Source organism: Budorcas taxicolor, chromosome 23 (genome assembly GCF_023091745.1).
Source record: "Budorcas taxicolor isolate Tak-1 chromosome 23, Takin1.1, whole genome shotgun sequence".
In the NCBI taxonomy this organism is placed as follows: Eukaryota; Metazoa; Chordata; class Mammalia; order Artiodactyla; family Bovidae; genus Budorcas; species Budorcas taxicolor.
The window spans coordinates 14,984,347-15,009,390 of record NC_068932.1 but is presented as its reverse complement, the minus strand read 5'-3'; the positions used below and the strand labels follow the sequence as shown (position 1 = coordinate 15,009,390).

The window sequence follows — 25,044 nt, the reverse complement described above, 5'->3', positions numbered from 1 at the left end:
AAGGTGGTTTACCTTGAAGAAACTAGGTTTAAAAGAAAAAGGAACTCATGAAAGTAGTTGAGGAATTTTTTTTATCAATTGCTCATGTACTGTTCACAAATCCAGTAAGTCTAACGGAATGTAGTAATCAAAATGTTAGCATATTCCAGACAGGCAGTTTATAATAGTTGAGATCGTAGGCTTGAGAATCAAGTAGATCACTTTAGCCATGCCATATACTTCCTCTGTATAATTGATTTGCTTAACTTTGTCCTTGATTTCTTCATCTATAAAATGGAAGTTATAGTTCTTAACTATAGAACTAGTTCTAACTATAGAACTACAGAATTAGAAGCAGTGTTTGTAAAGAAATAGTATAATGTCTGGAACAAAGTTGATGATAAATACACAGCAACTGTTACTCTGAATCAAATAGACGTAATGCATTGCTGAACCTAGTATGTAGTGACTTGGCAGCTTCTAGACCTGGTTTTAAAGGGAAAGGTAAAAGAGTAGCTTCCCTTGTTGGTATTAAGGTGAAAAATATTGATTCATTTTCTGAAGGGTAAGTCTGTTACTTCACAGTGAATGATAGTTTTAGATGGCTAGATAGCCCCTGATATACCTACCATAATCCTTTAAAACTATTGTGGCTTTTAAGGATAACTTATATTTGAACTTTTCTGTTTCCAAAACTATGTATAACCTAGATTCTAAGTAACTGACTGTACTTCTTTATAGATGCATGGTCACGGAGGCTATGACTCTGATTTTAGTGATGATGAACACTGTGGAGAATCTAGCAAAAGGAAAAAAAGGTAAGTAATTTTTTATTGATCTATATTGCCAGTCCTTTCTAGATTGATATGCTGCTGCTGCTGCTACTGCTGCTAAGTCATTTCAGTCGTGTCTGACTCTGTGTGACCCCATAGAGGCAGCCCACCAGGCTCCCCCATCCCTGGGATTCTCCAGGCAAGAACACTAGAGTGGGTTGCCATTTCCTTCTCCAGTGCGTGAAAGTGAAAAGTGAAAGGGAAGTTGCTTAGTCGTGTCTGACTCTTCGCGACCCCATGGACTGCAGCCTACCAGGCTCCTCTGTCCATGGGATTTTCCAGGCAAGAGTACTGGAGTGGGGTGCCATTGCCTTCTCCGAGATTGATGAGATATAAATAAATAATATTTACAGTTTTTGGATTGTGTTTACATGTGAAGACAACAATGCTCTCTACTGAATGAATTTTTATTCATTAAACTATAATGACTCTAAAATTTGAGAACACTGTGTGAAAGATAAAATAATATTTATGTTGTGAAGGGATTTGTGGAAAGGGAAACAAAGGAAATCAGTTAAAGCTTTTAAATTTCTCTATTGCGTGTATTTTTCATTCAACTGTCAAGGACTCTACTTGTGACTGTCATAGCTAAGAAGGCACTTGGTGGTGGTCCCTTTTTTAGTACTTGACTTCAAAATGAGGTTAGTGTGGAGGATGAGATTGTGATGCAGTGCGATTCTTAAGATTCTGTGAATGAGCAGACTAAGTAGCCAGAAGAAGGAGTGCATGGAAGTTTTTATTGAATGAAAGGGATAAAAACTGGTAGCAGATAAAGCCTGAGCCTTAAAAGGAGGCTATGACTTGGTGGAGTAGCTGTGTTTAGGGGTATTGTGTTCAGCTTTCAGTGCTTAATGGACCATAATTTTATCTGTTAACTTAGGAGTGGGTGACTGATTCATGTTAACCAAACTTAACAGAAATTGGTTTATTATTTCACACTCAAGCAGTATATTAAGCAACTAATTGGGACTGGACACTTTTGTTGGTACTCAGTCTTCATGGATAACCAGAAGAATAGAAATAATTATGTAATCAATTATATTTTTATGTAATGAAAATGCTTGGCATTTTCAGAATTTTTCATTGAGAAATATTTTGTTAGAATAGAATTTGAGCAAATTAATTGGATAGTCTTGCGTACTCTAGGATTATACCTGTCTATCTAACGGGGGCTGAGCACCTATAATGTATATCATCTATAATCAGCCCTTCTTTTTTCATGTTATCAATTATTGAAAGCTTTATTATCTCTGCTTTGCAAACAAGGAAATTGTGGCACACAAAGATTTAAGTAATTTAAGATAGTAAATGACAGAGCCAGAATTTGAACCAAGGACCCTAGATGGTATGGCACCAGAGCACATGCATTTGTTAGTCTCATCTTCTCCATTTTATAGGTATTAGATATTTAAGTTATTAATTAAACTGTTGAAGACATAAAATGTATCATTAAAGATCAATGAATCTTTAATAAGAGTTGAATTCTTTAAAACATGTTCCAATTAGGAAAATAATAAAGAAACAGGAAACACCCTTGGCAAAGAATGAACTCTTCTAATAATTTTTCTTCTTAACAAACCAGGACAGTTGAAGATGATTTACTACTTAAAAAGCCATTTCAGAAAGAAAAACATGGAAAGGTGGTTCATAAACAAGTTGCAGCAGAATTGCTGGATAGGTATGATACTTCAAATTAAATTACTTTTTTTTTCCTTTGTTTAAGATGCTGGTTGTTTGATTATATTAATTAAATACAGACATTTGAATTTGTTTAAAATTTTTCTTAACAGGGAAGAAGCAAAAAATAGAAGGTTTCATCTCATAGCTATGGATGCTGTATCCTTTTTATAGTCCTAGATTTTATGACTAATACAGTTTTTAAAGTCTGCTGCTTTCCAGGCAGCTCAGATGGTAAAGAATCTGCCTGCAATGTAGGAGAGACCTGGGTTCGATCCCTTGGTCAGGAAGATCCTCTGGAGAAGGAAATGGCTACCCACTCCAATATTCTTGCCTGGAGAATCTCTTGGACAGAGAAGCCTCGCGGGCTACAGGCCGCAGGGTTGCAAAGAGTTGGACATGACTGAGCAACTAATACTTTACTTATTTTATAAAATCTTGTGAAGTTAGATGTAAATTTTATAAGATAAGTATTTATTGATGTGGAATTTTGCCTTTTATACTTTTGAGTACAGTTCTCTTTTTACTAATATGTAAGAAAGATTTAGAAACAAAAAATAATAAAATACATTACTAATTTCCTATAAATAGGTTTACAAAGTCCATGAATTTGTATTTATTTTTCTGACCTGTTTTTGCCAAGCTATCGACATTTCTCTTCTTTATACTATTATCTTTAGTCTCATCTTAACTCTTATTCTTTTCTGACCTGGTTCGTAGCTCTTTAAGTTCTTATAAAACTGATACTTAATAATAGATCTGTTTGTGAACTATCTCAGGCCTGTTGTGGCTTCAATTTCAGACATGACTTAGGGCTGTCTTTAAGCTATACCTTGTTTCCCTGTTATAGCTATGTCTTAGCCTAACTTTTTGGTAAGACTGTGGGCTTAATTACACTAGCTGCTCCCACTAGATATCCATATTACTTTTGGAAGTATTGGAGAATGAAAATATTTTGGGATATTTATAACTATTGTCAGGATAGAGAGAAGGAGACGGTGGCAATTAGATATACTTGCTATTCTGTAGATACCGCTTTCACTTTATTTTTCCTGATCGTTTAAGTTATAGAAGTTCTTGTCACCAAGTTATTTATTCCACTTATCTCCTAACCCAGTAAGTTAGCTTTCACATGGATATCATCTGCCCCTTGGTCCTTTAACTTTCAACATCTGCTATGCCTTCTATTACACACCATTCAGTTGGAGGTGTTGGGGCATCTAGTTACTGTCTGATGGGGTGAAAGTCCAGATCCCCTTTTCTGGAGTAGGTGGAGGTCGGGGTCATACATTTTCTGAAATGTTTGGCTAGAGTAGAATAGTTATTGCCTACAAATTATCCTGTTAGGCTGCCTCTCTCCTGGTTATTTTGTTAGAGGGAACAGCCTTTTGTTGGAATTCTTTTTTTTTTGGTATCTCCACGTTGCCAGCTTCTTTGCCTCCAAGTCTAGGATTTACTAAGACAAAAGAAAACCTGGGGAACTCACTACCATGTCATACCATGAATCCTGAGGTTCTTAGCTGGTCTGCCTTCTCTTTACCTTTCAGAGTCTTCTTATGTTTGTTTTAAATATAATTTCCTAAGTATTTAGTTCTCAGTGAGAGGAATAGGAAGAAGTGCAATTGACCCTTGAACAACACAGGGTTTAAACTGTGTGGGTCCACTTATATAAGGATTTTTGTTTTACTATATTACTTGTGTAAGTAAGGGTATTTATTTTACTGTGATACTAACGATCTGCACTTAGTTGAATCTGCAAATGCAGAAGGCTAGCTGTACGTTATATGCAGATTTTGTACCTAGCAGAGGTAGGTACCTCTGTCTGTCCTGTTTAAGGGTTAACTACGCATCTTTGCTCCATCTTCCTGGATGCAAAGTCCCACCTACCACTTGTTCTTGTAAATAAAATTTTTTTTGGAACACAGCTATGTTCATTCATTTAGATGTTATCTGTACTTGCTTTCTTGCTAAAATGGCAGAGGTGAGTAGTTTTGACAGAGACCATATGGCCTGCATATTTTACTATTTACAGAAAACCTTTGCTGACCCCAGTCCTGAATGATTTAGTGACTCACTGGCGTCACATGGCCAGTTAGTGATAAACTGAGAACTAGAACCCAGATCTCTGGGTACTTGGTTTTTCTTTTTTTCTTTTCGGAAATGTTAATTGCGTTGTTGCCCATTTTGGAATTATGTTTTGATTGGCTATTCTATTAGTATACATTGTGACCGATGAAATCACTGTTTAGTATAGTAGGGTGTGAAAGTGAGCCTGTTAGTCACTCAGCCACTCACTCACCCTGTTCTTTCGTGACCCCATGGACTGTGGCCTGCCAGGACCCTCTGTCCATGGAATTTCCCAGACAAGAATACTGGAATGAGTTGCCACTTCCTTCTCCAGAGGGTCTTCCTGATCCAGGATGGAACCCACGTCTTCTGCAATACAGGTGGATTCTTTACTGCTGAGCTACTAGGGAAGCAAACATAATAGGGTGTCGTCACAGACAGTATTATGTCAGTTCTGTCATGTGTGTGTTCAGCTCTAGAGAGAATACCATTGAGCTTTTTTAAACAAGAAGTAAAATGCTCATACATCTTGTTATATTGCCTTGAAAATAAACATGAGTGTAGCTTATTGGATATTAAAAGAGAGCATAAAAAATAACATCTAATTTCTTATATTCTTTTGGAAAGCCTCAGGAATTAATATATAAAAGTTATATCTTCTATTTTGGAGTCTTTATTGTTACCAAAATAGCTAAATTATATTTTACAATAATGGAAGTTAAATTCTACTCCTTGCCTTTAACTTTAGAAACTATAATTTATTTTTCATATCATGATGATTAAAATGAATGGTGGTGTGACGCTGTACGCAGTTCAACAATAGAATAGGAAACTGTCTTTCTCCCCAGAGTTATTGCCTGAAAACGTTCGAAGCAATATAAAGATTATTTGATAGAAAGTGAAAGTCCCTCTACTCTAGTGTTCACTCTTAGCAGTTTAATATTTACCCTTTTAGATTTTTTTATTTATAACCATCTATAGTATTTGCATATTTAAAAAAAACTAAGTGGACTCATTATGTTTTTCCCCCTACTCACTAATATGTCATTGACGCAGAACTACTCTTGAGCAAATAAAAGCCTTAATTTTTTGCATTTCAGTATCAAAGGCATACAAAGTTTGTAAATGACTATATTTTATATTATGGTGGCAAAAAAGAAGACTTCAGACGATTGGGGTAAGTGTCATGAAGTGTATTTTACAATGGGAAATGGGTGTGAAGACTCACAGCTACTGTGTCTTCTCATTTTCTCCTGCCTTCCATTTCGGTTTTGTTGTTATATCGTCAGTGGAGAGGCCATCCATAGCTTCTAGCCAACCAGCTCATTGAGAACTAATTTCTCTGGCAACAGGCCTTGGGCCAGATCTGGCCTGCTGAACCAGGTCTGATCGGGCAATAACAGCATATGTGAGGAGTACTCATGTGCCTGATTTTCAGTGGTTTTTGTTTTCCATAAGAATTTTTGAAATGAACTTCTTAAACCTCAGGTTTGGATTGCTTTTTAAAAGGTAAGGCAAACAAGAGACCTCACTCTAATATTTCCTACACATTAAATTTCTTCTTATATCTGAGGCTCTTCTATCAGAGCCTCTTAGTTTTGTGTGGATTTTACTCTCTTGTTTTAATATTTTTCTGAGTTGGTAAAGCCCTAAAAAACTCCATACCAGCTCATCTGTTCCAAACTTTACTCTCAATTTAGGCTATGTTCTCCAACAATCCCTTTTTCTACCCCTAAACTGCTGTCATCTTAAAAAACCATCTTTAGATCTCTTCCTTCTTTACTCAGTCTTCCTAAGAAGCTGTAGTAAAATGAGGTGTGGAAAAGTTCTTCATATATTTTAAAAATTAGATCTCAATAGGATGGTGTTGCTGACTGATTTCAGATTTTGAAACTTAAATTTTCATTTATTTTCCTTGTCCATTTAGTGTTTATCCAGATTTCTCATTCTAGCTTTGGAAATTTACCACCCTTTGTATAATTGAACCAGCACTCGAAATGGGTGGATCCCTTATGCATTCAAGTTGTTTGTGTAGCAGCACATTTTTTATAGCTGCCTTTTGAAAATACTGAAATACTTTAAATAAATATGTACATATAAATGCTTCATATAAAACTATGTATCTTTACTCAGATGCTCAAATCCTTACACAACTGTTTAACTTAAATTTGACTAATTTTGTGTTCACATTGAAATTGGTTTTTCAGGGAAAATGATAAGACAGACATGGATGTTATACGAGAAAATCATAGATTCCTATGGAATGAGGAGGATGAAATGGACATGAATTGGTAATTGTAGCCACGTGAGACATAATAGATCAAATGCTACAGTCCTGTCTCTCCTGCTCCCTGAGTGTTTTCTTACTTGGTCCACCTGCAAAACATTTGGCCCCTGAATGGAACAGTTCTGAATTGAGAACATAAAACCATGCTTCCAATTATTGAATTTGGTTTGATTCTTTTGGGTAATTGTTAACAATTTGAACTTCTCATTGCTTGACTTTGTCTTTAAAAAATAGTTTATAACATGTTTACAGTATTATTTGTTGTAATATGCTGCTTTTAAAATTTTAAAAATATTTTGGGAAACTGTAAAATCCAAAAATGGTTTTAAAAATTCAAACATTACAGAGGATAAAAAGTAAAGATTAAGTCTCCTTCTCATCTTTGACTATCAGCCTTCCAATTTCCCTCCCTAGTGCCCACTACTAATAGTTAATATTCAGATATTCTATGCACATGTAAATAATAGACCTCTTCCAAGACAATGTTTATATCATATGCCTTTTTTGACATTGCTTCCAAGTAGTGAACAGGGGTTGAATTTCTAAATATATAAGATTTATATTTTTTTAATGAATCTAGGGAGAAGAGACTTGCAAAGAAATACTATGATAAATTATTCAAGGAATACTGCATAGCAGATCTCAGCAGATACAAAGAAAATAAGGTATGCCTTCCATGTATTTATAGGTTTTTATTCATATACAGTATTACTTTTTAATATACTGTTATGCCCCATATTATTATTTTAAGATGCTAATTCAAGTCTAGGTGGTTCTGCATCTTTGAAATACCAGTTGGACCATTTAACCTCTATACCTATGGAATTTACAAAGGGCCTCTAAGTCAAGGGTGCCTCTGTGTGAGCTGAAACATGAAAAGTCTAAAATTAAACACAAGTGGCTACTGGATCTTGTTTTAACCTGACTCTAATCCAGAGCCCTTAGTGATTATAATGAATGATTTGACAGTGCACAGAATTGTCTTGTTTCACAAATGATGTTTGAAATTGGTAGGCTTTATTTTTCAAACTGATCACCATTTATAAAGCAGCAGAAGCACATATTCTTTTATATTAATGTCTTTGTCTATTCTAGTAAAACTAGCTCTCATCATTGTCAGTAATGACAATTTGTCCTTCCTGCTTTATATTTTATTTTAGTTAATATTAAAGTAATTCTTTAAAAATTGAAGTACAGTTGATCTACAATATTGTATTTCTGATATATAGCAAATTGACTTGGTTATATATATATATGTTTTATCTCAATTCTTTTGTGTGATAGCTTATTATAATATATTGAATATAGTTCCCTGTGCTATACAATAAATCTTTGTTGTTTATCTATTTTATGTATGATGGTGTGTATCTATAAGTTTATACTACTAATCTGTCCCTTCCCCACATTCCCCTTGGTAACCATAAATTTGTTCTTCTGTATGAGTCTGTTTCTGTATTGTAAATAAATTCATGTGTACTATTTTTTAGATTTCATATCTAAATGATACATTTGTCTATTTTACTTAGTATGATAATATCTAGTTTAATAGTTGGATAATATCCATCTCTGTTGCTGCAAATGACATTCCTTCATTCTTTTAATGGCTGACTAGTGTTCCATTCCGTGTGTGTGTGTGTGTGTACACGCACCACATCTTTTTTATCCACTCAACTGTTGACACTTAGGTTGTTTCTGTGTCTTAGCTGTTGTAAATAATGCTGCTATGAACATTGGGATGCATGTATCTTTTTGAATTAGAGTTTCTGTTTTTTCTGGATAATGCCCAAGAGTGAGATTGCTGGATCATGCTCAATTTTTAGATTTTTAAGGAACTTCCATAGTTTTTCCACAGTGACTGCACCAATTGGCATTCCTACCAACAGTGAAGGAGAGTTCCCCTTTCTCCACAGCCTCTCCAGCATTTATAATTTGTACATTTTTTGATGATAGCCTTCCTGACTGATGTGAAGTGATAACTAATCGTAGTTTTGATTTGCATTTCTCTAATGATTAGTGATGTTGAGCATCTTTTCATGTGCCTGCTGGCCATCTGTATATTGTCTTTGGAGAAGTGTCTGTTTAGGTCTTCTGCCCATTTTTTGATTGGGTTTTTTAGTTTTTGTTACTGAGCTATATGAGCTGTTTGTATGTTTTAGAAATTAAGCTCTTGTTGGTCTCATTATTACAAATATTTTCTCCCATTCTGTAGATTGTCTTTTCATTTTGTTTATGGATTCCTTCGCTTTGTAAAATTTTTAAGTTTAATTAGGTCTTGTTTCTTTATTTTTGTTTTTCTTTTTCCTTGTGAAACTAACCTAAGAAAAGTTTGTTACAATTTACTTCAAAGAATGTTTTGCCTATGTTCTCTTCTAGGAATTTTTTGGGTATATCGTCTATATTTAAGTCTTTAAGCCATTTTGAATTTGTTTTTTGTGTGTGGTATGAAGGAGGACTGTTCTACCCTCATTGATTTACATGCAGCTATCCAGTTTTCCCAATACTTTTTGCTAAAGAGACTGCCTTTTCTCCATTGTATATTCTTGCCTCCTTTGTCAAAGATTAATTGACCATAGGTGTGTGGGTTTGTTTTCTCAGGATTGGTTTGGCAATTCTGAGTCTTTTGTGATTCTATATAAGTTTTAGGATTATTTGTTCTAGTTCTGTGAAAAATGTTGTGAGTAATTTGATAGGGATTGCATTAATCTGTATGTTGCTTTGAGTAGTATGGCCATTTTATCTATATTAATTCTTCCAATCCAAAAGTGGGGGATATTTTTCCATTTTTATTGAATCATCTTCTATTTTTTTTGTTAATCTATAGTTCTCAGCATATAAATCTGTTCACTTTCTTGATTGTTTATTCACAGTTTGTTTTTGGATGTGATTTTAAGTGAAATTGTCTTTTACTTTCTGTTATTTCATTGTTACGATGAAGAAATACAGCAGATTTATGTATGTTAATCTTATATCCTGCTGCCTTGTTGAATTCATTTATCAGTTTTAGTAGTTTTTGTATAGTCTAGGGTTTTCTGTATAGAGTATCATGTTATCTGCATAGAGCGACAGTTTTACCTCTTCCCTTCTGATTTGGATACGTTTTATTTCTTTTCCTTGTCTGATTGCTGTGACTAGGAGTTCCAGTTCTGTGTTGACTAGAAGTGATGAGTGTGTACATCCTTGTCTTGTTCCAGCTTTAGCAGGAAAGCTTTCAGCTTTTCACCATTTAGTATTATATTGGCTGTGGGTTTGTCACAAATGACTTTAATTATGTTGATGTATCTTCCCACTATACTCACTTTGGTGAGTTTTTGTCATGAATTGATGTTAAACTGTATCAGATACTTTTTTTGCATCTGTTGAAATGATCTTGTGGTTTTTGTCTTTTTTGTTGATGTATCAGCTTGATCGATTCACATATGTTGAACTGTCCTTGTGACCCTGAAATGAATCCAACTTGATTATGGTGTGGTCCTTTTTATGTGTAGTTGGATTCAGTTTGCTAATACTTGGTTGAGGAATTTTGCATCTATATATATAAATGTTCCTCAAAGATACTCTCCTGTAGTTTTCCTTTTTGTTAACGTCTTCGTCTGGTTTTAGTGTCAGGGTGATGGTGGCTTCATAGGATGGCTTTAGGAGCATTCCCGCCTCCTTAGTCTTTTGGAAGAGTTTGAGAAGGATTGGTGTAAGTTCTTCTCCGTATGTTTGGTGAAATTCCCCAAAGAAGCCATCCAGTCCTGGACTTTCGTTTGCAAAGAATTTTTAAAATTACAGATTATATTTCACTTGTAGTGATTGGCCTGTTTCTTAATTCAGTTTTTGCAGTCTATTTCTAGAAACTTGTCCATTTCTTCTAGGTAGTCCATTTTGTTTGTATATAGTTGTTCATTATAGCTTACTTGATTTTTCTTTATTTCTATGGTATCAGTTATTATTTCTCCTTTTTCATTTCTTATTTTATTTATTTGGGTCCTCTGTTTTCTTCTTGGTGAGCCTGGCCAGAGGTTTGTTGATATTGTTTATCCTTTCAAAAACCAGCTCTTGGTTTTCCTGATTTTTCTGGTGTTTTTTAATCTCTAATTTTATTTCCTCTCTGATCTCTATTATTTCCTTCCTTCTGCTAACTTTCAGTTCAGTTCGGTCACTCAGTCGTGTCCGACTCTTTGCAACCCCATGAATCGCAGCACGCCAGGCTTCCCTGTCCATCACCAACTCCTGGAGTTCACTCACACTCATGTCCATCGAGTTGGTGATGCCATCCAGCCATCTCATCCTCTGTCGTCCCCTTCTCCTCCTGCCCCTAATCCCTCCCAGCATCAGAGTCTTCCAGTAAGTCAACTCTTCGCATGAGGTGGCCAAAGTACTGGAGCTTCAGCTTTAGCATCATTCCTTCCAAAGAAATCCCAGGGCTGATCTCCTTCAGAATGGACTGGTTGGATCTCCTTGCAGTCCAAGGGACTCGCAAGAGTCTTCTCCAACACCACAGTTCAAAAGCATCAAATCTTCAGCACTCAGCTTTCTTCACAGTCCAACTCTCACATCCATACATGACCACTGGAAAAACCATAGCCTTGACTAGAAGGACCTTTGTTGGCAAAGTAATGTCTCTGCTTTTGAATATGCTGTCTAGGTTGGTCATAACTTTTCTTCCAAGGAGTAAGCATCTTTTAATTTCATGGCTGCAGTCACCATCTGCAGTGATTTTGGAGCCCCAAAAAATAAAGTCTGACACTGTTTCCACTGTTTCCCCATCTATTTCCCATGAAGTGATGGGACCGGATGCCATGATCTTCGTTTTCTGAATGTTGAGCTTTAAGCCAACTTTTTCACTCTCCTCTTTCACTTTCATCAAGAGGCTTTTGAGTTCCTCTTCACCTTCTGCCATAAGGGTGGTGTCATCTGCATATCTGAGGTTATTGATATTTCTCCCAGCAATCTTGATTCCAGCTTGTGCTTCTTCCAGCCCAGCGTTTCTCATGAGGTACTCTGCATAGAAGTTAAATAAGCAGGGTGACAATCTACAGCCCTGACATACTCCTTTTCCTATTTAGAACCAGTCTGTTGTTCCATGTCCAGTTCTAACTGTTGCTTCTTGACTTGCATACAGGTTTCTCAAGAGGCAGGTCAGGTGGTCTGGTATCCCCATCTCTTTCAGAATTTCCCATATGACTTTAGGAAGAAAATAAAAAAAACAAAAACAGAAACGGGCATTTCCCTTGTTTCTGAGGACAGCCTGTATCACTGTGAGCTTCCCTCTAAGAACTGCTTTTGTTGCAGCCCATAGATTTTGTATGGTTATATTTTCATTGTTGTCAATCTTGATTTTTTTTAAATTTCTTCTTTAATTTCGTTGTTGATCCATTGGTTTTTAGTAGCATGTTGTTTAGTCTCCATGTAAACATTTTTTAAAATTACGCTGCAGGCGTTTTTAATTTATTCATTTTAATCGTGATTCTGATGGGTCTTTTGTTGCTACACACAGGCTTTCTCTAGTTGTGGTGCCCAGGCTCCTCATTTCAGTGGCTTTTCTGGTTGGAGTGCATGGGTTTCTTAATTGCAGTGACCTGTCTTGTTGCACAGCATGGGCTCTAGGGTACATGGGCTTCAGGAGCTGGGCATGAGCTCAGCAGTTGCAGCTCGTGGGCTTTGGTACACAGGTTCAGCAGTTGTGATGCACAGGCCTAAGTTGCCCTGTGGCATGTGGAATCTTCCCAGCCCAGGGATCAAGCCCATGTCCCCTCTACTGGAAGGTGAATTCTTAACCTCTGGACCACTAGGGAAGTCCCTGCATGTACTCATGGCAGAACCATGCTCTTTTACGTGTACACCCCCAGTTTTGGTCTGGATCACACTCCAGGCCCTTCAGGCTGCTCCAAACAGCCAAATCGAGTCCAAGTGATAGAAAGAAAGAAGGAAAAGAAAATGAAGTCACTTAGTCATGTCCAATTCTTTGTGACACTATGGCCTGTAGCCCACCAGGCTTCTCCAGCCATGGGATTTTCCAGGCAAGAATACTGGAGTGGGCTGCCATTTTCTTCTCCTTGGGATCTTCCTGACCCAGGGATCAAACCCAGGTCTCCTGCATTGTGGGCAGACTCTTTACCCTCTGAGCCACAAGGGAATCCCAAGCGGTAGAACTAAGACATAAACCCAAACAATCTGACTCCAAAGACTGTACTCTCTTATATTCTAGTATACTGTTTCTTTATTGTACTGTACTTCTTTTTTTCCTATCAGTGTTACAGAACAGTATCTATTTTTTATTCGTTTACATACCTTGTGCCTGGCACCTATAACTTTAAACAGGAAGTTTAAAAGAAGATTGTTTCTTAACAGGTTGGTAATTATTCAGATGTATTTTTAAGTACTGGGAATCCTATAAGGAAAGAAAACACTATTGTTATGGGAATTAGGTTTACTTTTTAGATAAGTATCATATTGTCAGTGGTTGGCTCCATGTTAAGATTTGAATACGGTTTAAATAATGTTTAAGTTTACCCTGGCATACATGTATTTTTTTTTTCCTCATCAGTTTGGATTTAGGTGGCGAGTAGAAAAAGAAGTAATTTCAGGAAAAGGTAATTTTTTTTAAATTTCAGTTTTTAATAGGGTACAGTTATTTTGTTACTGAATTGAAGTCATTGGGTAGGATTATTCCTATTGTGATTGTCTACAAAATACAAAGTAAAAGTAGAGAAGGTATATTAAAGATATATTGCTGACAAAGGTCAAAATATAATCCTTTAGTGGTTTTTACCTTTAGAATTTTTGCTTTTAGGATATTAAGTTGCAGATAAGTAGAAAATGTTTAAAAGTTAAAAGCTTCCTAGCAAGGAAACTGTCAATAGATGAAGACTTGATTTTTTCTCGTTGATTTTTGGAGTAATGAGTTGGTATTACTGTATTCTAGTCAAATCTACATTTTGCAAGTAGAAATTAATTTGAGTCTAAATATTTAGTCTTAGAACAAAAGACCAAGCATTTTGTAGACAATCAGTCAGTAGCATTTTCTATGCATTGTAATCTGTTCATGAAATTTTTCTGAAATGTAGTATCTCTATACTGTCTCATGTTATAAAATTAAGTCTCTATTGAGCATTGCGTTTTAAGTGTTAATGCTTCTGAAAACTATATAGGAAGATTCATTAAGAAAATAATTTAAGCTAGTAACTTAAAAATCTCTTAAACTGAAAATAAAGGTTTCATTGTTAAATGATAGACATTTATGCCATCAGTGTGGTTTATATACATTTTCCATAAATTATAATCAGCCTGAAAGGTACTCTAGAGGAGAAGGAAAAAGAATAATTTTAAAGCTATTTTTTAACTTTTCTTAGCATTACATTTTAGTTTGTGTTTTTACCTAATTGAAATGTCTGTCACAATTTTAAAATTTTGTAGTTTTATTGAGTGGAATTTTTAAGTGATGATAAATAATGCTGCCTTTAAAAAAAATGATGGACATTCTCTAAATTCATATAATTGAAAAAGTTTTAATTGAGAAGGGGAAAGAAAGCCATTTGCTGTGATTCATTAAGTTATAATCTTGTGTTTTAACAGTAGACAAATTGCTCAACGTGTACAGATTTAATGAACTATTCATTTGGAATGAGTAAAACAATGACAGTTTAGAAAAGTTATCAGCCTTTGGACTGATCATTTTCAAAATTCATTTTGTTAATCTCTTTTTTATGAAAAGTTCAGATTTGTTCCTGTTGGTACAATTGATTTAGATATAAGTGCCTTTTTTTCATGTTGTACAAATAAATTTGATCTTGTCTTTTTCTGTTGAAGTCAATAATTAATTATTGAGTAGTTTTTTTTTCCCTCTTGGATCATCAATAGTCCTTTTTTACAGAGCTTTTAATATACAGTGAGTATGTTATGTTGATTTTAGTGTCAGGTGATTCTAAAATTTAGAACATTGAGTTTGATTACTTATTCTACTTAATCTCAAAATGCTATAACACTTTAAAATGTGCTTTAAATGTTGTTTTATGCTGGCACTTAAAATAAATACCATATGTTAATACCTTAAAGTATCAATGTTAATAATATTGAGAAAGGTTGACCCAGGTACAGTGCATGTACTTTGGAAAATACATTTTTTCTTTTAAGGTATTAGTGAGTACACTTTTTTAGTGCTTCCGTTTTCCAAAGTGTAAGATTCCTCCACTCGGAGTCACTAAAAATCTGTTTTTAAATATAAACAGTCAACTTGATAGTCAACTATTTATCAAGTAAGAATTCCGGAACTGAGTTTTTTTTTTTTTAAACAGTGCGTTCAGCAACTTGATTTGACTGTTGAACATACCATAATTATTGTGTTCAGTTTTTTGACGCTGACTTTATAAACTAGGAATTTATGTCATGTATGTAATGTATATTGAATAAATTTCAGAGATAATACCTGATTGTAGATAAATATTGTCACCAACCACCATAGCTAATATTCCTTCCTTTATTTGCAGGCCAGTTTTGCTGTGGAAATAAATGTTGTGATGAAAAAGAAGGCTTAAAGAGTTGGGAAGTTAATTTTGGTTATACTGAGCATGGTGAAAAAAGAAATGCACTTGTTAAATTAAGTAAGTTGACATTAGATGGGTTGTGATTGATTCCTTCAAAGTTTAGTAATTTAGATTGAAAATATATAGGCAATTTAAGATTCAATTTAAAATGCTTAAGGTATCTTGGAAACTCTCTTTTTCTCAGAGCTTGCTAAAGTTGCAAAGAACTTTTGAGCCTGAAACTTTTTTCTCAGCATTTCCATGACATTTAGATGAAATAGTTCTAATGCCAAATGTAAACCAGTAATTTGTAAAGTGAAGACCTCTGTCTGTTAATTTGAGAATGTCAGTGTAGATTGAGATGCCATGTGGGAGTCAGAGTGATATCAGAAAAGGCACTGTGAAATCTCACATTAGTTAATAGCCATATTGTTATGGTATAGATAATAAATCTGCTCTCTTTGTGTCAAAAAAGAAAAAAAATTTAGGAGGGCAAAGTGTTTGCAATATCTGTCTTAAAAACTTAGGATTATAATCCAGAATATAGCATTTTCTCTTAATAGGCATATTTTAGAATCTGTTGCTCATCCTTTTTTTTTCCCTGAGCTAGTCTTTTGTGTGTCAGCGTCTTCTCTGCAGCATGTTAACAACTTTCTCTGGTTCCTAAATAAGTGTGTTATAAGAATGTTCTGCCCCCTCCAGATAGAGGTCAAGGATTTCCCCATATGCTACTTCAGTTCAGTTCAGTCGCTCAGTTGTGTCCGACTCTTTGTGACCCCATGGACTGCAGCACGCCAGGCCTCCCTGTCCATCATCAACTCCCAGAGTTTACTCAAACTCATGCCCATTGAGTCGGTGGTGCCATCCAACCATCTCATCCTCTGTCATCCCCTTCTGCCTTCAATCTTTCCCAGCATCAGGGTCTTTTCAAATGAGTCAGCTCTTCGCATGAGGTGGCCAAAGTGTTGAAGTTTCAGCTTCAACATCAGTCTTTCCAGTGAATGTTCAGGACTGATCTCCTTTAGGATGGACTGGTTGGATCTCCTTGCAGTCCAAGGGACTCTCAAGAGTCTTCTCCAGCACCACAATTCAAAAGCATCAATTCTTTGGCACTCAGCTTTCTTTATAGTCCAACTCTCACATCCATACATGACCACTGGAAAAACCATAGCCTTGACTAGATGGACCTTTGTTGGCAAAGTAATGTCTCTGCTTTTTATATATGCTGTCTAGGTTGGTCATAACTTTTCCTTCCAAGGAGCAAGCATCTTTTAATTTTGTATGCTACTTAGTACATTCCAATGAAGACTGGTTTCCAAGTTCCTCCTGTAAGTGCTTATGAGGAAGAGTCACCTAGTGTGAACTGAGATTAAAGTAAAAAAGAAACAACAATTGTGGAACTCTTTCAAAAGCTCTTTTCCATTTGAAAAACTCTTAAGAGTACTTCAGAGAAGGTGACTATACCCACCCTACTGTTACTGGATGTCTTTGATTTAAGATACACATTAATGCTACCTGTGAATGAAGCAGCTTGCTTTTAGAATAAATTGACAGCATAGTTTTCTAAAGCAATGGCAGAATATTTTCAATTTCTCAAGCATTCTAATACAGTTTTTATTATATATATTTTTTTTTTTGAGGTGAAGAGAATCAGATTGTTTTCTTCAGTTTTTTTTTCACCTGTTACAATGAAAGAATGTAAAGAAACATGACAGTTTATGATATTAAAAGTAAAGTAGCAGTGCAGTGATTAAAAATTTAGCAGTTCAGTCGTGTTACTCTTTTTTCCTTTTTTTTAGGATTATGCCAAGAATGTTCCTTTAAATTAAATTTTCATCACAGGTAATAAGATCTTTTTAAAATGTGGTTGTTAATTTTAGTAGTCTTGGATGTAGTCGTTACCTGCACTAGCTGTCTGAAGTAAACTTGAGTAGTTGATGGTTTCATTAGTTGAGTGTATACACAATCCAGCATTGCCATATGACCACATAAACCAGGGAACTGTTCATCATGCCTGACTCCAGCCAAGCAGTGTTAAATGTGAAGGCCTGTGCAGAGTAGCGGGCAGATGCTAGAACTTTTGTTTTGAAATCAGTGTTCAGATACTGAAATATTCTTAGAAACTATATTGTAAATCAGGTCTTCATAATGTGATTCCTACATCTCATTTAAACAGTTTATCATTCTTACAAAGGATTATACCTCTATATTCATTTCAGCGTTTAAAGTCGGGCTCCTACCGAAGGAGCTAGACTGTCTGCCATATTGAGTAGGGGAGGAGGATCAGTGCTCTGAAGCATGCAGCATATACAGATCATGGGCTCTGAGATCAGACCCCTGAATATTCCTCTCAGCTGCTCTGCTTATAGTCATATCCTGGGGAAAACTGCTGAACCTTTATAAGACTCAATTTTATTATCTCTAAAAATGAGGATACTAAGTTTATTGTGGGGATTAAATGAAAATGCATATAAAATGCTTGACACAGTGTCTGGCATATGGTAAACAGAGCCTAATGAAATCCCAGGCATTGAAGATGCTCAAGTGAAATCTGTATGACCTGGCATGATTGTGGCAGTTGGGTTTCATGTTCTGAATAATGCTTGAAAGTCTTAACATAAGATTCTGCAACTTTATAAAATGTATATATATTTATTATCAGCTGTGTTGTGAATGACCCTTATCTAGTATTTAGCTATTAATAATAAGTAAAAATTTTTTTAATTCTTAAAATTAGCAATGTTTTTCAGATTTCTCTTCTCCATCAATGATTCTGAAAGATACCAAAGATGTTCTTTTGACCTTGAGTTTCAAACTTCATTTCAAAATTGAATTATTCTTATAAGAGACAAAAAGTTATTACTGTCTTAAACAGTATTGTAATATTTGGTATAAGTATCTTAATTTGAAAGCTTTGATAAACAAGTTTCTTGAAAGTAATCCTCTCTGTTGTCTCTTCATCCTTTTCCCCAGTCTCAGTTTCAGCATTATTACCTTTTCCTCTTTATGTTTCTTTTCTTCATCATTCAGTCACTCAGTCATATCCGATTCTTTGTGACCCCGTGGACTGCAGCACACCAGGCTTCTCTGTCATTCACCATCTCCCAGTGTTTGCTCAGACTCACATCCATTGAGTCGGTGATGCCATCCAACTGCCTTATCCTCTGCAGTTAACATCAATCACTTGCCAGCTATGGTACTGACAGCCTTATAAACCTGGCCTAAAAAAAATAAGGGGTTTCCAAGGTGTTTCAGTGGTAAAGAACCCACCTGCCAGTGCAGGAAACACAGGGTTGATCCCTGGGTCTGGAAGATCCTCTGGAGAGGGAAGTGGCAACCCACTCCAGTATTCTTGCCTGGGAAATCTCATGGACCAAGGAGCCTGGCAGGCCACAGCCCATGGAGGCACAAAAGAGTGGGACACGACTTAGTGAACAACAAAAAAGGTAAACCTGTAGCAGTGAAAAGATAAGTAAGTGGTTTAAAGTAGACGTGTGAGTTAACAGTAAGCCCTTCCATTCTCATTCCTTTATACCTCTATTTTATTCTCCTTTATTATTAAGAGAATAATTTTCTATTTACTGGTTTAGAACTGTACAGTGGCTTCTTTTGTTCTATGTGTTTTTCAAAGTGTAGATAGGTAATGAATTATGTGGAGGGAAATGAGATTTGTTTTTGTAATTTTTTAGAATGGCTAAATGATAGGGTCACAGAGTCAGACACTACTGGGTGACTGAACAACAACAAAATGATAGAATCTAAAAAGGAAATGAGTAAAACTATGATTACATTTACTAAGGTTTTATATAGAACTTATAAAAAATAATTTTGTCTCTGAGTGCTCATTACCTTACATTTGTCTCAGACTTTGTAATCTTATAGAAGTGTCTAAAGTAATACTATACTATACTAACCTACAATATTTACAGACTCATTTAAGCATTCCTTATTATGTAAATTACATTTTAAATGAATACTTCAACTAATTTAACTTTTTTGCCCGTTGATTTTTATTTTTTGTAAAGCTTAGTTGAAAAAGTTGTTTTTAATTTTATATTGTTCAACATAAAGGAGGAAAGAAGTCAAGTCAAAAAAAAGAAAAGATAAAGCCAAAAAAGATTCCGAAGAGTCAACACACAAAAAATCCAGATTATCTTCTGTAGAAGAGACCTCTAGGACAAAGGATAAAGGTAAATGGGAATTAAAATATAATATTTATTCATATTTCTGGACGTAAAGGATAATCTGCTATATGTCTTAAATTAAGAATTTAGTGAATGCATTTACAATTCTGTTTTATAGTATTTGAAAGGAAACTGGTTGGAGAATTTAGAGACAAATTTATAGTAACTTATAGAAGTTTCAAGAACAAGATCGGTTTTGATTCATTTTTGCAAATGGTATAATATTGTAACAGCACTCTGATTTCTGGATTTGTTAGTTATAGACCTGTACATTAAGCAAGTTACTGAATTTCTTGAGTTTTACTTTCCCTATATACCTACATAGTAATGATGTGACTACCTGGTTTCTGTACTGCTGGTGCTTATGGTGAAGAATCAAAGAATGTGAAAGACATTTTGAACACTGTAAATCAGTACATAATCTATAAGTCAGTATGAAATTACAGCATTGTGATTTCAATTATCATGGTCTGTTTGGTTTTTCTCCCTAGCTAATGGGCTTCTTGAAATGATAGAGATTGATATGTATGTGTCCTCAGCCTAACATGGTATTGTACACATACAGTTAGTAAGTAATTGTTAAATTCAAATCCAAGTCAACTGCTTACTTGTTCCTCAGCAGTCCTTAAGCTGTGCCTTAGTTTAGGCAGTGGTCATGATAATTGTACCTTAGCTGAGATAATGTATGTAAGCCGTTTGCATAGTACTTGGTACATAGTTATTATGAAGGTTGCTGTGGGTTGTTTTCTCAGCCCATAATAGAGTCAAATTAACTGTAACTTAGAATGAATTGGATTAAATTAGGTAGGTAATGGTAGATTGAATTAAATTCCAGCCAGTGGTAACATAATACTTGAACAAGAGAGGGCTCCCTTGCTCCAGCTCTGAAGATGTTATATTCTTATGTACATCTTTTCCTTCCAACATGTCATGATACGTTCAAACATACAGTATTGCCAAGTTTTAGACTTGGTAAAATTGATAGATGATGAGAAGAAAAATACTGGTATTCTACTGTTTATTGAGAAATGGTATTGAAACAGAATGTCTTTTTTGTCTATAAATCATGTTCTAAACTTCAAAATAAATTTTAATTAATAAATGTGAGAATCTCATTTGAGATTTAAAAGTTTTTTATTTATCCTCATGTTCCAGTAAAATATTTAATGTATTCCACTTGAGGATTTTGTAACGTTGACTGTTAACAGAAAATGTTTATGTCATAATATGACATCATGTTAGTCATTGAATATTCCAAATTAAAGAATTAATTCCTACAATGTAAAGTTTATTCAGTACCTCCAAAACAGGTAATTATGTAGCTGGATACTTATGACTAAGGATGAGGTTGCATCCCTCAAGTTACATATTCATGTGATCTTCCTTAGAAGATGTTTTTCCTTTAGTGTTCTGTATTTCAGTAGCTGATACGTCTGTTAACCTAAAAGCTAATATCAGAAGTCTGGAAATTACTCTTGTGTGTGTCAGTTGCTCAGTTGTGTCCAACTGTTTGCAACCCCACGGGCTCTAGCCTGCCAGACTCCTCTCTCCATGTTTATGTAAATCCCATCAGTTTTACCCCAGGTTATGTATTTCTTAAGTTTTCTCTACTCTCGTCCAAACTAACCAAGTTTTCTCATCTAGGCTACTACTATATTATCCTTACTGTTTCCACCACTGTCTTGTCATCCCACCTCCCTTTCCTTAATCCATTCTCCATCTAGCAGTGATTTCCTATTGTTCTTAAGATATAACCAACATCTGGACAAAGCCCAAAGGGTCTAAATGATCTAGCGTACAAGGCTTGTTTCTCACTACTCTTCATGTTACTTTCACACTCCACCCACATAGCCTTTCAATTTCTAGAAAATGCCAAACTTCTTTACATTTAAGGACTGCATAGTTGCTGCTTCCTTTCGCTCTAAAACCTCCAGGCCCATCCTAACTCATCCTTCAGTTCTAAGCTTAAATGTCACTTCTTCAGGGATCCTTCTCTAACCACGAATCTAAATTAGGACTCCCATTTATAATGCTGTCACAACCCTAGAACTTTCCCCTCATTACACATATGACAATTACATAAAAGCACAAGAGAGCAGGAATTCTGTCTGCTGTGTTCATTGCTCTATCCCCAGCACCACACTAGCACATGTTAGGTATAATTAATAAAGAATAAGAAAATGAAACATTTTGAAGACAGAAAACCCAAGCAAAGCAGAATTGAGACATCTTTCTTATTTACTCTTTATTTGGACATCTTTGATAGAGGGTATAGGATATAGTTCTTTCTTTTTCAGCTTTGGTATGAAGCAGAAAATGACAAAATTTTATCAAACTTTAGGAGGACCATATAAACCTCTTTAATTTTTTGATATTTGTGATTGATCGTCTGTAACTAAGTCGATCTTGATGTGATACTTTCTTGCCAGGCCACCTTAATTTGTCCCAAACTGGAATCAGTTCAGTTCAGTTGCTCAGTCGTGTCCGACTCTTTAACCCCCTGAATCGCAGCACGCCAGGCCTCCCTGTCCATCACCGTCTTCCGGAGTTCACTCAGACTCACGTCCATCGAGGCTGTGATGCCATCCAGCCATCTGATCCTCGGTCGTCCCCTTCTCCTCCTGCCCCCAATCCCTCCCAGCATCAGAGTCTTTTCCAATGAGTCAACTCTTCGCATGAGGTGGCCAAAGTACTGGAGCTTCAGCTTTAGCATCATTCCTTCCAAAGAAATCCCAGGGCTGATCTCCTTCAGAATGGACTGATTGGATCTCCTTGCAGTCCAAGGGACTCTCAAGAGTCTTCTCCAACACCACAGTTCAAAAGCATCAGTTTTTCGGCGCTCAGCCTTCTTCACAGTCCAACTCTCATATCCATACATGACCACAGGAAAAGCCATAGCCTTGACTAGACGAACCTTAGTCGGCAAAGTAATGTCTCTGCTTTTGAATATATTATCTAGGTTGGTCATAACTTTTCTTCCAAGGAGTAAGCGTCCTTTAATTTCATGGCTGCAGTCACCATCTGCAGTGATTTTGGAGCCCACCCCCCCAAAAAAAGTCTGACACTGTTTCCACTGTTTCCCCATCTATTTGCCATGAAGTGATGGGACCAGATGCCATGATCTTCGTTTTCTGAATGTTGAGCTTTAAGCCAACTTTTTCATTCTCCTCTTTCACTTTCATCAAGAGGCTTTTTAGCTCCTCTTTACCTTCTGCCATAAGGGTGGTGTCATCTGCATATCTGAGGTTATTGATATATATCCCAGTAATCTTGATTCCAGCTTGTGCTTCTTCCAGTCCAGCATTTCTCATGATGTACTCTGATGAAGTTAAATAAGCAGGGTGACAATATACAGCCTTGATGTACTCCTTTTCCTATTTGGAACCAGTCTGTTGTTCCATGTCCAGTTCTAACTGTTGCTTCCTGACCTGCATACAGGTTTCTCAAGAGGCAGGTCAGGTGATCTGGTATTCCTATCTCTCTTAGAATTTTCCACACTTTATTGTGATCCACACAGTCAAAGGCTTTGGCATAGTCAATAAAGCAGAAATAGATGTTTTTCTGGAACTCTCTTGCTTTTTCCATGATCCAGCGGATGTTGGCAATTTGATCTCTGGTTCCTCTGCCTTTTCTAAAACCAGCTTGAACATAGTCTTTCCCATTCTGTTGTTTTCCTCTATTTCTTTGCATTGATCGCTGAAGAAGGCTTTCTTATCTCTTCTTGCTATTCTTTGAAACTCTGCATTCAGATGCTTATATCTTTCCTTTTCTCCTCTGCTTTTCGCCTCTCTTCTCTTCACAGCTATTTATAAGGCCTCCCCAGACAGCCATTTTGCTTTTTTGCATTTCTTTTCCATGGGGATGGTCTTGATCCCTGTCTCCTGTACATTGTCACGAACTCATTCCATACTTCATCAGGCACTCTATCTATCAGATCTAGACCCTTAAATCTATTTCTCACTTCCACTGTATAATCATAAGGGATTTGATTTAGGTCATACCTGAATGGTCTAGTGGTTTTCCTTACTTTCTTCAATTTGAGTCTGAATTTGGTAATAAGGAGTTCATGATCTGAGCCACAGTCAGCTCCTGGTCTTGTTTTTGTTGACTGTATAGAGCCATCTTTGGCTGCAAAGAATATAATCAATCTGATTTTGGTGTTGACCATCTGGTGATGTCCATGTGTAGAGTCTTCTCTTGTGTTGTTGGAAGAGGGTGTTTGCTATGACCAGTGCATTTTCTTGGCAAAACTCTATTAGTCTTTGCCCTGCTTCATTCCGCATTCCAAGACCAAATTTGCCTGTTACTCCAGGTGTTTCTTGACTTCCTACTTTTGCATTCCAGTCCCCTATAATGAAAAGGACATCTTTTTTGGGTGTTAGTTCTAAAAGGTCTTGTAGGTCTTCATAAAACCGTTCAACTTCAGTTTCTTCAGCGTTACTGGTTGGGGCATAGACTTGGATAACTGTGATATTGAATGGTTTGCCTTGGAGACGAACAGAGATCATTCTGTCATTTTTGAGATTGCATCCAAGTACTGCATTTCGGACTCTTTTGTTGACCATGATGGCTACTCCATTTCTTCTGAGGGATTCCTGCCCGCAGTAGTAGATGTAATGGTCATCTGAGTTAAATTCACCCATTCCAGTCCATTTTAGTTCGCTGATTCCTAGAATGTCGACGTTCACCCTTGCCAAATAGTAATTAATAAATGCTTAATATCTCAGCTGCCTTTGGACTGCTAACATTCCTCCAAACAATCTATTTTCTTGACTTTTCTTCCTGTTTTTTGGTCTCTCCCCAGATGTTTTAGACTATAGTTTCTCCTCAGTCTTACCCTTAGGTGTTGGAATTACTCAGGGCTCTTACAGACCTTTTTTCTCTCTTTTCTCCCTGTGTGATCCTGTCAACTCCCGTAACTCGGGTTACCATCATACAGAATGTTAAATAGGTAAATGAGTAGATAATTGGATGGCTAGATAGCGGAACCAACAGATAGAGAAAATGTAAGAAAGATCAATAACTGGACTTTGAGGACCAGTCTTCTTTGGCAGGTATGAACACAAAGGGATATTTAGGTAAACTCTCTTGGCAGAAAGTTCAAGATCTTAATCTTCCACCTCCACCCTGCCCCCAAGATCAGTTCCTTGAGTAGGCCTTGTCTGATTCCTTTCACTCTACTTTTCCAGGTAAGGCTAGTTCCCTGTTAGCACATTCTGATAGCACCCTGCACTCCCCTTTAGAAATACATAACACTCTTGGAATAATTTATTTTCTGTTAAGGAAAGGACTGTGTGACTTACTTAATTCTTTCTCCCCAGTTCCTAAGCACAGTGCTTGAGTGAGTCAGTGAAGTCAGCCAATTTCTGTGTTGCAGGGAACATCAGAAATCAGCCCTGGAAATCATGATGAAAAGATATTCTGTGGTTTTGCCTTTTAAAATATGGTCCTCTGCATTGTCATCACTTGGGAGCTTGTTAGAAATGTATAACCTCAGACCCTTGCAGATC

General features: G+C 36.1%; 1 protein-coding gene across 1 annotated transcript in view; it reads left to right on the top strand.

Moving 5' to 3' along the window:
* The first annotated feature begins 720 nt into the window (after positions 1-720).
* The window catches only part of LOC128067927 (protein FRA10AC1), a 37,314-nt gene continuing 12,990 nt past the window's right edge, over positions 721-25,044 (top strand). The window contains exons 1-10 of the mRNA XM_052661055.1: positions 721-797; positions 2,395-2,490; positions 2,603-2,648; positions 5,657-5,733; positions 6,764-6,847; positions 7,424-7,508; positions 13,376-13,421; positions 15,315-15,428; positions 17,150-17,192; positions 19,422-19,540. Coding sequence (XP_052517015.1) covers positions 721-797; positions 2,395-2,490; positions 2,603-2,648; positions 5,657-5,733; positions 6,764-6,847; positions 7,424-7,508; positions 13,376-13,421; positions 15,315-15,428; positions 17,150-17,192; positions 19,422-19,540 — 787 coding nt within the window. The remainder of the gene's footprint in view (positions 798-2,394; positions 2,491-2,602; positions 2,649-5,656; positions 5,734-6,763; positions 6,848-7,423; positions 7,509-13,375; positions 13,422-15,314; positions 15,429-17,149; positions 17,193-19,421; positions 19,541-25,044) is intronic.